General features: G+C 35.2%; 2 protein-coding genes across 2 annotated transcripts; one reads left to right on the top strand and one right to left on the bottom strand.

Moving 5' to 3' along the window:
• Positions 1-5543: 5543 nt before the first annotated feature.
• LOC129875837 (uncharacterized) lies at positions 5544-6396 on the bottom strand. Its single transcript, XM_055951063.1, has 3 exons — positions 6354-6396; positions 6057-6172; positions 5544-5948 (listed from the first exon to the last, which is right to left on the bottom strand). Exons 1-3 carry the CDS (start codon positions 6394-6396, stop codon positions 5544-5546), a joined length of 564 nt encoding a protein of 187 aa, XP_055807038.1.
• A 1040-nt stretch (positions 6397-7436) lies between these two features.
• Positions 7437-9189, top strand: LOC129877531 (phenolic glucoside malonyltransferase 1-like). Its single transcript, XM_055953048.1, has one exon. The coding sequence runs from the start codon at positions 7532-7534 to the stop codon at positions 8990-8992; it is 1461 nt and encodes a 486-aa protein (XP_055809023.1). The 5' UTR covers positions 7437-7531; the 3' UTR covers positions 8993-9189.
• Positions 9190-13583: the final 4394 nt, after the last annotated feature.

Here is a 13583-nt window from a genome sequence, read left to right as displayed (position 1 = left end):
GTTGAATTTATTATACTCTTAAAACTCTGAGTGCGAGTTAAGGCTTTTGTTCACTTCCTACTGATTAGAATTCTTGTAACAAGTTAAGTCATTACTTTTCAAGTCTCCCATGTGATAGGAAATGGTGCATGTAAAGCTTGACTTTTCCTGCTTCTAGAAAGACTAAAATAAAGGTACTATAGGATATGGATTTGGATATAGCCCCATTTATAGATTCTGGATGTAACTCATGACTTGTACCCACTTTTGAATGATAAGGGCCTTGAAGTAGTTGAACTACGACCCTTGAGCCTCTTATAGGTTGAATAGTGTTGGGATGTGTAAGTTCCTATACCTAGGGGCTCTTAAACATGCTTGATGATGATATCTAAGGAATGTTTCATATGTTACAGAGTTTTACATGCACGTATATGCATTATGATATATACCTAGATCAGGCCGAACGTACCTCAACACATTTTGTTATGTAAGGATCAGGTCGTACGTTCCACGACAGATTATGTATTATACGGATTGGGTCGTCGTACCTCAGCATTATTATGCATTATACGGATCAGGCCGTCGTACCTCGGCATTATTATGCATTATACGGATCGGGCCATCGTACCTCGGCATTATTATGCATTATACGGATCGAGCCATCGTACCTCGGCATTGTTATACGATATACGGATTGGGCCGTCGTTTCTCGGCATGTACTTTTTATATACAGGGATCGGGCTGTATGTCCCATAGCGTTAATGGTGTATATACACCTATCATGATAGATGATGTATTTGTAACACCGAGTCCTCGAGCGGGCCGGATACGATATGTGATAGTGGTATACATTACTTTATTTTGTAAGGTGCAGGTACAGTACCCTATTAAATGTTATACTTGGTTTCCTGCATCCTTGCTTCAGTTGTTGTCTCAGTATTGTTATGCTTTACATACTCAATACATATATCGTATTGACCCCCCCTTTTCTCGGGGGGGCTGCGTTTTATGCCTGCAGGTACAGATGTTCTTGTTGGAGATCCGCTAGCTTAGGGCTTCCACATAGCTATGTTGGATGTGCTCTGCTATTCCGGAGACTTACTATTAATGCTGGTCATTGATGTATATGTTTATTTATTTTGGGGTACGACGAGGGCCCTGTCCTGCCATATGATACAGTTATTACTCTTAGAGGTCTGTAGACATGTGTATGTGGGTTATTTGTAAGTTTGTTTTAGTTGCGCTCATACGACGTATTGCAAATATTTTCTTGGTGTGGTAGCCTCGTCGGCTTGCATGACCTGTCCTGCTATGATACAGGTGAATGAGGCTACAGGTTTATGAAAAAAAAGTTTTTGACCCGTTGGGGTTCGTGTATGGTATCACATCACACACGGTTCAACTTAAGAATAGTGGATAGATACGCATAAGGAGGTCCAGGTCGGAGCCTAGTCATGGCCTACGGGGTTGGGTCGTGACAACCATGGACTGTGGTGAGCACCACGGGCGATGAAGACCTCCGTGTTGACCCCTCCCCAAAATCCTCAAGAAATATCCCAAGGCAAGGGCCACAGACGACTACCATGGATAGTGGAGCTTTTCACGGACCTTGAAGATGGTCCATCCAGAGGTCTATTCATTCTATCTTATGGGATTTAAGGTTAATTATTTAGTGTGGGAATAGATTTGGGGATGTTTTAAGGTCACAAGAGTTCTTAGGCATAAAGTTAAGTTGAAAGATTCCTTACCGATTGAATTTTGATGTAAGATTCTACATAGGTAAACTTTAAGTGATCATATCTCCTTGAATATATAGATTCAGGTGTCCCATAACCTACCAAAACAAATTTCTCTAAATCCTCTTTCCAACTCCATTAAGTTTTCCTTATTTGGAGTTTGGAGTAAAAAGTTATGGCTATTTTAGTGAAGCTTCTCAGATAGGTGAGGAATACGGATCGTGGTGGCCTTTTGTGAAATGTAATACGGTCTGTAATGGTCGTCCATGAAGACCACTTTTTCAATCAGTTTAAGCTATGGGATCACTAGTGAGCACCATTACCCGTAATAGCCTTCTGTGCAACTCAATATGATCCGTAATGGTCGTCCGTGATGAAGGTTCAAAGACTTCTCTACAACACTTTCCAAAATATTTTTCCAAGTCTTTTACCACGGGACCCCACCACGGTCCGTGGTGGGCATAACGGACCGTGAAGGTCCCCGTGAAATTTAGTTTTGGTCAGTTTTAAAAGGAGCATTTTAGTCTTTTCCTATGTTTTAACACAAAGTGGTGTCGTTTTGAGGGCTGAATTCACCTATATAAAATACCTAAAGACTTCCCACACTCATTTACTCTCACTCAAAATTCTAAGACCCAAACCCTAACCTCCCAAGTTCCTCTCAAACTTTCTTCCTCCATCTCCAAGAATGGTTCTAGGGTTTCACTCTAAGAAAATCAAGCCTCCATTTCTTTTCAAGTTTTGTATTAAAGAGTTGACTCCTCAAGGTATGTGGGTTTTCATCCATGGGTCCTTCCACCCATGGAGACCAAATATTTTCTCAAACTAGTTTTTCAATTTTAAATGATGAAATCTTATGGGCTTTTACATGATGATTCCAAATGCATAGTTTATGATATATTTGAAGTTTATTTACTTATATTGATATATATTGACTCTCAATTTCATGAAATGATTGGGTTGCTAAGGTTTTTATATGAAGGTTTTAAAGGTAGTTTTAAAGTGTATATGGTGGGTTACTTTGAAGATGTTTGATTTTATACATTTATATCACTCTCATGCATACAAGTATTCTTTAAATATATTTGAAGGTCTTTATAAAATGAACCCACCCAGTTTCTTATGATAAAGTAAAGTTGAAATGAAGTTTGACTCCAATAAATGTTATGAAGTAAATGCTTATGAATGGAAGTCTTTATGAAATGACTGATTGATGAGGGCTTCTTAACCAAAGTAAGGTTTCAATGTGAAAGTAAAATTCTCGCATTGAATCAAATGAAAGGTTTTAATGAGCTATTCCACCGATTGATGTTTTAATGTTAAAGTTATATAATGCTTATGCTATATTATGTTTAAATTTTATTCTGTGAGATTTGACCTAGCACCGAATGTAGATGTAGATGGGGGATTGACTGAAGGGGTTCTTAAGTAAAGTCTCATGTTGCATTAATTATGTGCCACCATAGGGGTCCTTGTCTGCTATTTTAGGCTAGTGGATCCACGATGAGCCATTAAAGTTAAAGTTAAAAAATGTTTAAAGTTGATCGGAGTCCTACCTGGCAAGTAGTCTCCCCGTACCAATGTAGGGGAATATGTTGGATTCCATGTAATAGCTCGCATGATCTTAAATATTGGTTATAGTCGCTTTCCCACAAAATGAATATTTTAAGGATTCACATGATGATTTCTTATGCATGCATTCACTTATGCATATTGCCTATATATGTCTCTCTCTTATGTTCTTCATTTTATAACACACTCAAATACTTTGTACATTCAAAGTACTAATGCATACTTTTGTCTACATGATATCACTATGTAAGGACCGACATCGCTCCACACTTTCCTCCCTATGGCTAAGTTGAGCATTGAAGGCTACCACTTTAGTGAGTTCCCATGTTCCTGGAATGACACTCCTATCTTATCTAGCTTATGTTATATTTATACATTTAAATTAAGTTTGGTATTTTGACTTAATCTTGAGGGTGAGCTAGGGATATGTCTTAGCCCCCATCAAGTCTTAATGTAGAAAGTATTGTTAGATACACTAAATGATGTTATGTTGTCTTTGACTTTTATTAATGTAAAGCCCCTTAGTCCCTATATCCCTTATGTTTCCTTTTGATTTATTTATCATTACCAATGAAATGCTTAATGAATGCTAAGAGGCTTGGGCGAGATACCTTCGAATATCTCATTCGCCGTGTTACGTCTAGGCCCTAGGCTTGGGTCATGATAATAACCCATCATAAAAGCAGGTATAACTCTAGGAGAAAACTTCTCAAGGACTTTAGTACATATTGCATAGCATAAGCAACTAAAGGTCCTTATGTGGGAGAGGGAAGGAGGATGGGAGTACAATTGTTCAAAAAGAGCTTTGTACTGAAGAAGTTTAGAAGGAGGCCTGTTTAGAATATATACAACAGTGGTTACACATTCACCCCAAAACTTCAATAGAACAGAAGCCTGAAATCTGAGAGCTCTAGCCATGTCTAAGATGGTTCTATGCTCTCTTTCGGTTATACCATTTTGTTGTGGTGTGTACACGCAAGTACTCTGATAAAGGATATCAAGATTCAACATGAGAGACTGAAAAATAGTACCAAAGAACTCACTACCTTTATCAGTTCTGAAGATTTTAATATTTGTGGAAAACAAGTTGTGAACTTGTGTGAAAAAAATTCTTAGTACTACTATAGTATCAGATTTAGATACAATAAGAAACACCCAAGTAAATCTGGAAAATTCATCTATAACAGTTACAAAATACTTCATTCCAGCATGAGTGGGCATCCTAAGGCCCCCAAATATCATATTGAATCAATTCAAACACAGCTTTAGAAGTATGTGAGCTTACAGGAAAAGACAACTTAGTTTGTATAGCTAAGGGAAAAACTGTACAAGGAGAATGTATGGTAGTATCAATAATATTAAGATTAGATGATCTTTTTATTATATCTATAAATGCATGTCCTAATCTTCTATGTCATAAAGAGATAGAATCAGTCTAATTTGGAGATGCAGCATTACTATGGGCTGAATGAGCTGAGTGAACAAGAACTAAGTTGTTTTGACCTTCCTTGAGTATATAAAGATCTTGATATTCTCTACCAATTCCCAAACCTGTCCATTGGAGAGATCCTAAAAAAATACAGAAGTCGGGAAAGAAAGATGCCATGCAATGAAGTTCTTTGGTAAGTTGTGCTACAGATAGCAAATTGCACTTAACAAATAGCACATTTGTAATAGTTTGATCACCAAGTACTTGAGTGCAACCAATATGTGAAACTGGTACTACATTACCAGTAGGCAAATTGACTTGTCCCTCCTCAGTATTTGATACTGGTTTTACCTATCTAGCACATCAATCCTAGAGGTTATGTGATGTGTGGCTCTAGTATCAAAAATTTAGTCCTTATCAATATATTTAGAGACTAAAGCAGATAAGATACCACCTGCAGTAGCTGCTTTGGATGAATGCTCTCCTGCACCTGCACTTTCTTTAGCTAGCATCTGCATGATTTAATGATATTGATCTTGTGTGAAGAAAGCTACTGGAGATAGAGAGGAATTCAGACTTGTAGCAACACTATCAACATGTGATGAACCTGCAGATAGTGTAACCTCAACTTGATTAGCATAGGAGCTAGTATTTCCATCTTTCTTCTTTGACTTCCCGCCAACAGAATAACCTTTAACTTAGAAGCACTGCTATTTAGTATGTCCTCTATAACCACACACTTCACACATAAAAAGAGGTTTATGTGGTTTCTGTGATTTATACTGAGCATCATAGTGTCCCCTGGTTGGATTACCATCACCTCGCAGTTAATGTCCAAAACCATTTCCACCATGAGTAGTAGCACCTCCTCCTTTCTGACTAAATAGAGTTGTGCTCTCAACAACTCTAGGAAGAGAGATGTCTAAACTAGTATTTTCTATGTTCATTTGGCTCTTATGGCCTATGATAAGAGAGAAAGCTTTGTTCAAGTTAGGAGTAGGAGTTTGTAACAGAATTTGTACTTTGGCAGCTGAGTGAGATTTATTCAGTCCCATTAGAAACTGAAGTAATCTTTGATATTCACAGTGTTCCTTAAATTTCTTGGATTCATCACATAAACATCCTGTACAAGGCATACTGGAGTCGAATTTATTCCACAAACTTTTAAGAGTAGTATAGTAATCTGTAACTGACATAGTTCCTTGACTAAGACTGTGAATCTCTTTATGAAGCTGAAACACATGAGCATCATTGATTTTATCAAACCTCTCCTTCAAATCACATCACATTTTGTGATCATCACCTTCATACACTACACTAGTCAGTAAATCAGGTCATACAACATTCATAATCCAGGACAAAATAACTGCATTACACTTCTCCCAAATGTCAAAGTACTCAGGTGCAAACTGAGATTTAGGAAATCTATCATCAACAAATCCTAGTTTACTTTTACCTAAGAGTCCAATACACATAGATCTACTCTAGATCACATAGTTTTCTGAACCAGTAAGCTGCAGAGAGATTAGGGAGCTACTTGGAGTGTCATTAGGTTGAAGATACAGCAGATGATTATGATCTATAACTGGAATGACATAGGTGGTTGTTTTAGTGTGTTGTGTTCAAGTTTGGATTGCCAGTTTCCAACGATCCAAATTCAACTTCAGCTGTGTTTGCCATTGTTTTCCAGCTTTGAAACTTGATCTTCTACTTGGATGCTTACTCGTGATTCAGTGTATTCATAGGAAAAATAGTTACTTTATTTTTGAAAGTCATGCCTTTTACATGTGAAGAGATGAATACTTATAGGTTATGCTAAGTGTCTACTTTGTAACTAAATTTTAACTACTTACCAACAAACTCTAACAAACTTAGTTAGCTTATCTAACCATCGTAGCTTGTTTAACCATACTCTTTGATTAACAATTTCCGTATCGTAGAGGAAATTAATGGTAATATCATATCACTTCCAATAATAAAAACATATGCAAAAGACATATGTCACGATATTAGAGAGAGCACCAAAAACACATTGTACATTATGGAGGTTCATCAATTACTTAATTAATAAGAGTTGGATGTGGACCCTTAGGAATCGGAGGGGGTAAAAATACCCCAATGGAACTCTGAATAAAAAATGTTGAGATCTAGGCGTAAGGGGAAAAAAACTTCCATATCTGTGAAATGACATATACCCAAAATCTAATTTAATATATCTTTTTTTTTCAATTTTCAAATAGCTTTAATTTTTGGGCCAATTTTCAAACAAGTTAATTTTCTTTTGAAATTTATTCACATAGTGTTGTGGGATAAATTTTTCTAGAGACATTTAAATTATCTAGAATTGGGATTCCTAGTTCAAACATGACAGCTTTGATGTCCCTCTTGTAGGCCATAATTCAAAATCAGCCACGTATATGCCTATCCATAATGCATCGAGACAACAGTACAAATTAGGACAACAGGAGCCCATAATTACGACCATACACATGTACTGTCGTGTCATGGATACATTTCCCGAGGCAAATTTCTTGAACTAATAACTTTTGTCTAAACTTTAAATATATATGTATTATGAAATCTACTAGTAAAAATTCAAAAATATTAAACTCTAATCTAAGTTACTATTATAATTTGAATTTAAGATTGATATAAAAATTACTATTATAATTTGAACTTGAGATTGTATAAAAACTCATAAACTTCGTATCATGAATTTTTCAGAGTACATTTTAGAGTTGGACACAAAAACGTGCCAATCAATTTATTTATTATAAAGTGAAAGGCAACAGTTTCATGGCTCCATGTATGTTTGATGATAAGCCAATCCAATTCTATATGTGTGTGTATTCCTATTCAACCAAATATTATACTAATTAACATGGCGTCCGTGATTGAGCAATGCCAAGTTGCGCCACCACCCAGCGGCGCAGCTGAGGTAACACTCCCTCTTACCTATTTTGATTATATGTGGTTAGGGTTCCACCGTATACGTAGGATATTATTCTACAAGCTCCCCATTTCCAAACTGGATTTCGTCCAAAACACCATTCCTCATCTTAAAGATTCACTCTCCCTCGCTCTCAAACACTATTTACCCTTAGCTGGAAACGTTGCTTGTCCACTAGATACAAACGGATATCCTGAGTTACGTTATGTGACAGGAGATTCTGTATCTGTTACTTTTTCTGAGACTAATATGGATTTCAATTATCTCATTGACGACCATCCTCGTAATGCTAAGGATTTTTATCACTTTGTTCCTAAGTTAGGGGAACCTAAGGATGCACCGGGGTTCCAATTAGCACCGGTCTTAGCCATCCAAGTGACATTTTTCCCGAATCTTGGTGTATCCATTGGTTTCACTAACTATCACGTTGTTGGTGATGGAGCTACCATAGTAGGGTTCATTAGGGCGTGGGCTCTACTCCACAAATTCGGTGGACATGAACAATTCTTATCGAATGAGTTCATCCCATTTTATGATAGGTCTGTAATCAAAGACCCATATGGACAAGGGATGTACATATGGGAAGAAATGAAGAAAATAAATATAGAGATGCGTGACATTGTGACTCCTCCCCCTGAACACATGGTTCAAGGTACATTTACTATAAGACGAGATGATATCGAGAAACTCAAGAATTTAATATTGTACTCAGGACGACGGAGTAATAGTACTCTAACTCATGTAACTTCTTTCACTATAACATGTGCTTATGTATGGACTTGCTTGATAAAATCAGAGGACGCGATCAGAGAAGAGATGATCATAGACGATAATGTAATGGAGTTCTTTGGATGTGCTGGAGATTATAGACCGCGATTCAATCCACCAATTCCTCAATCTTATTTTGGGAATTGCATAGTTGGGTGCATCACAAGGACAAGGCATGTTGACTTAGCTGGAAAAGAAGGCTTTACCATTGCTGTGGAATTAATTGGAGAAGTCATTCAAAAAAAAATGAAGGATAATGAGGAATGGATCCTGAATGGTAGTTGGTATAAAGAATTGGTCAACGTAGACGTGAATCGAATTGTTTCAATTGCTGGATCGCCAAAACATGACTTATATGCTGCTGATTTTGGATGGGGAAGGGCTGCAAAGTTAGAATTCATTTCTCCTAATAATGGTGGTGATGGAATTTCGATGTCTCTTAGTAAATCTAAGGACTTTGATGGAGATTTAGAGATTGGCTTGTGTTTGTCTAAAACTCGAATGAATGCTTTTGCTGCTATATTCACTCATGGACTAAGTTTTCTATATCATGTCTGAGTGGCGAGGATTTGGCAAGGACCCCTATCTGTTTATTAATTACCAATAAAAAATAGACCTAAAAATATAACCTCTTGTGTGAAATGCTTCAAATTGTAGTTGTAATGGTACTGGTACTGGTCCAAATAAGAATCCTTTTTCAAATCTGTTTGGTGTATCTTGAATGTCATCCAAGAATTTATTATTCAATTGCTTGATATTAGTTCTTTCTACCTCATATGATAAATTGTCGAGGACATGATCTACTACGTCAAAAATGATTTTTATCGTCAATTAATTAACTGCAATAGCTTAATTGTCATTAAAAATGTCTTTTTAGAGGCAATTAACACTCTTTGTAAATGTTGCTAAAGCCTATAGCGACATTGAATCTAATGACAATTAACTAATGCCGGTAAATATTTTAGGACTCTTTATTAATGTGCATATTTGTTGCCACTAAAACGTTATTTTTGTTATAGTGATCTTAGAATATAAAAGGGCGTGGAAGTCGCATATTAGAGTAGAAAGTTAATAGGTAGTAGAGGTTTTTGAGGATTTTAGGTTTGTTGGTATTTGTCATAGTACTTACTGTATTTTTGTAGTTTTTACTTTTAATATCTATCATCATTTATTTTGATTGTGTTTCAGTTATCACGAATCATATTTCCTTTAAAAGTCAAATATTTTTTCAAAAAACTATTATTTTTTCAAAAAATTATGATCAAACGCATGATGAAAATTCACTCAAAAATAACTTGCCAAAAAAATTTAAAATTCTATGATCAAATGATAGTTTAATATTTCACTTGAATCTATTAAATCAACTAGAGAATTCTAAGATATTGCGGAATGTCACACCTAAAATTTGTATATAATATATTATCAACCAAGTATTATCAACCAAGTAATATCAACCAAGTAAAATGGTTGTCCACTTAAAATGGTGGATAGTCCATTTACTTTTTAAGTGAGTAAAATGCCCATTAATATTTTCCTCCACTTGTAAATATGGCTATAAATATAGCCTTAAACTTCAATGTAAAAACACACAAAACACATAAGAGAAAGAATTGCTATTACTCTCTCTATATTACTACTCTCTCTATTAACACTTTCTATATACATATTCTCTTGTTCTTCTTCCTTTATAAAATTGTCAAGTTAGTTAATTCATAACACGTTATCAGCACGAAGTTCTAATTTTTCAGAAAATTAACTTCTATATCAGGTATATCTACTAAAGAAATTTAATTTTTAAGTTATCTTTGTTACTTTCAAATTAATTTTCATCATGTCAAACTTGTCAAAATTGGAATTTATTGCACTTGATATTTCTGGTAAAAATTATTTGTCATGGGTACTTGATGCTGAAATTCACCTTACCGCTAAGGGTCTTGGTGATGCTATAATTGAAGGAAATACAGCATCAAGTCAGGATAAAGCAAAGGCTATGATTTTCCTTCGTCATCATCTAGATGAAAGCCTAAAAATGGAATACTTGACAGTGAAAGATCCACTTGAATTGTGGAAAGACTTAAAAGGGAGGTATGACCACCTCAGGGCAACGGTATTGCCAAGAGCTCGTTATGAGTGGATGCACTTACGGTTTCAAGATTTTAAAACCGTAATTGAGTATAATTCTGCTGTATTTAGAATAACTTCCCAATTAAAATTATGTGGGGAAAATATAAATGATGAGGACATGTTAGAAAAGACACTAACTACTTTTCATGCCTCTAATGTAATATTACAGCAGCAATACCGTGAAAAGGGTTTTAAAAAATACTCTGAATTGATATCATGCCTTCTGGTGGCTGAACAACATAATGCCCTTTTAATGAAAAATCATGAAGCCCGTCCCACTGGAACTGCTCCGTTACCGGAGGCAAATATGGTAAAAGCACATGGCCAGTCTGAAAGAAGACATAATAAATATCAAGGTCATAATAATGTGCGTGGGCGTGGCAATGGCAGAGGACGATATAATAATCGTCGTGGTGGTGGTCAACATAAAAGGGAGAACAATATCAGTTCTCAAAATGGCCCTTCAAAAAGTAACTGTCATCGTTGTGGCATGAAAGGCCACTGGAAAAATGAATGTCGGACGCCTGAGCATTTTGTAAGACTTTATCAAAATTCTTATAAAAGAAAAGCAAATAGAGGTGGTGCATCTTCTTCTAATACTCGGATAGAGTCACACTTGGCGTTCGAAAATAATGTTGAGGCAAGGCCTTTGAATAATGATAATATTGAAGCAAATATGGCCTTAAGGGATGATGATTTTAATGACCTCAATGATATTACTCATTTGGAGGTTGAAGATTTTTTTAAGGATCTTAATTGATGTTTAATTTCATGTTTTTCAATATGTTATCATGCACTTCAAATTATTGTGTTTTTACGTTTATGTATTTGAAGAAAAAAATAATAATCAAGGTTACATTTTTATGATAATTGTATATTATTTATTACATTGTGCTATTTTACAATGTTGTAATTAATTACTATTAGTGTGCTATTATTTAATCTTAATATCATATTGTTACTAAAAATAATATTCGCCTTATTTAATGTCATTATAATAACTATTTATTCTTATTAATATTTTAGACATTAATAATATATAATGATTGTATTATTTTTGTCAATAAACAAATTATCTATACATGATGAATAATATTATATTAATGTTTTATAATATTTTATATTTGTTTTTAATACTTGTGTATAATATTTATTTAAGGTTAATAAGTATACAATTCCATAAACTAAATTATTGTAACATTCATCATAATTGAATCATATAATTTTTTTTAATTATAAATTACCATAATTTAACTTTTAAAAAAAAAGGACTTATATTTTTCTAGCAAAATTATTACTTATTTTATTTCTTACAATGCATTTTTATTTTATGAAGATAAATAAATTTATCAGTCTTCAATTGGATTCAAGATGAATAATGGAGATATGTGCATTTTGGATAGTACCACAACTCATACGATATTAAAAGAAAAGAAATATTTTTGTCATTTGATTATGAAAAAGGCCTATGTCAATACAATATCTGGTAGTACAAAATTAATTGAAGGCTCTGGAAAAGCAGCCTTATTACTACCTGGAGGAACGATATTGGTAATTGATAATGCATTATATTGTAGTAAGTCTCAAAGAAACTTGTTAAGTTTCAAGGTTATTCGCCAAAATGGCTATCATATTGAGACTACAAATGAAGGAAAGGTTGAATACCTTTATATTACTACAATAAATATGGAGAAGAAAATTGTGCACGAAAAATTACCTGCACTTTCTTCTGGGTTGTACCATACAAATATTGGTACTGTTGAATCACATGCCATTGTAAACAAAAGGTTTACTGATTCTAATGATTTTATCATTTGGCATGACCGGTTGGGCCATCCCGGTTATAATATGATGCGCAGAATTATTGAGAATTCACATGGACACACTTTGAAGAATCAGAAAATTCTTCAATCTAAGGAATTCTCTTGTGTTGCTTGTTCCCAAGGAAAACTGATTATCAAACCATCAGCAACTAAGGTTGGGATTGAATCCCCTGCGTTTCTGGAACGTATACAGGGTGATATATGTGGGCCAATTCACCCTTCATGTGGACCATTCAAATATTATATGGTCTTGATAGATGCATCTACAAGATGGTCACATGTGTGCTTATTATCAACTCGCAACATGGCTTTTGCGAGATTGTTAGCTCAAATTATAAGGTTAAGAGCACAATTTCCAGATTATGCAATAAAGACAATTCGTCTTGATAATGCTGGTGAATTCACATCTCAATCATTTAATGATTATTGTATGTCGATTGGAATAAAAGTTGAGCATCCGGTCGCTCATGTACATACACAAAATGGTCTAGCAGAATCATTGATTAAACGCCTCCAATGGATAGCTAGACCATTGCTAATGAGGACAAAACTTCCTATTTCAGTATGGGGGCATGCTATTTTGCATGCAGCAGTACTTGTGCGCGTAAGGCCAACAAATTATCATGAATTTTCCCCATTACAGTTGGCGTTTGGAAGGGAGCCAAATATATCCCATCTTAGAATATTTGGGTGTGCGGTATATGTCCCAATTGCTCCACCGCATCGCACAAAGATGGGTCCCCAAAGAAGGTTGGGAATATATGTTGGGTATGAATCTCCTTCTATTATAAAATATCTGGAACCTATGACTGGAGATTTATTTACGGCAAGATTTGCTGATTGTCATTTTGATGAATCAGTATACCCAACATTAGGGGGAGAACATAAGCAGATGAAAAATGAGATAGATTGGAATTCATTGTCACTATCTCATTTAGATCCTCGAACAAATCAATGTGAGCAAGAAGTTCAAAAGATGATTTATTTGCAGAATATTGCAAATCAACTGCCGGATGCATTTACTAACCTTCCACGGGTTACTAAATCGCATATCCCAGCTGCTAATGCTCAAGTTCGAGTTGATGTCCCGGTAGGACAACTTATTCAGGCAAATGAATCTAGACCACGCTTAAAACGTGGAAGACCATTTGGTTCCAAAGATAAAAATCCTCGAAAAAGGAAAGGAATGAATGATCAAGATG

Source organism: Solanum dulcamara, chromosome 12, assembly GCF_947179165.1.
Source record: "Solanum dulcamara chromosome 12, daSolDulc1.2, whole genome shotgun sequence".
Lineage (NCBI taxonomy): Eukaryota > Viridiplantae > Streptophyta > Magnoliopsida > Solanales > Solanaceae > Solanum > Solanum dulcamara.
The sequence above is the reverse complement of the archived record's forward strand: the minus strand, read 5'-3'. Positions and strand labels throughout refer to the sequence as shown.

Bases quoted from the DNA above. Each gene is read 5' to 3' on its own strand.
- LOC129875837 (XM_055951063.1), bottom strand. From the start codon at position 6,396: ATGGCAAACACAGCTGAAGTTGAATTTGGATCGTTGGAAACTG. The intron at 6,173-6,353 runs GCAATCCAAACT...TTGGACTCTTAG, and splicing joins ATTTGGATCGTTGGAAACTG to GTAAAAGTAAACTAGGATTT. The intron at 5,949-6,056 runs GTATGACCTGAT...CATGTGTTTCAG, and splicing joins TGTCCTGGATTATGAATGTT to CTTCATAAAGAGATTCACAG.
- LOC129877531 (XM_055953048.1), top strand. From the start codon at position 7,532: ATGATAAGCCAATCCAATTCTATATGTGTGTGTATTCCTATTCAACCA.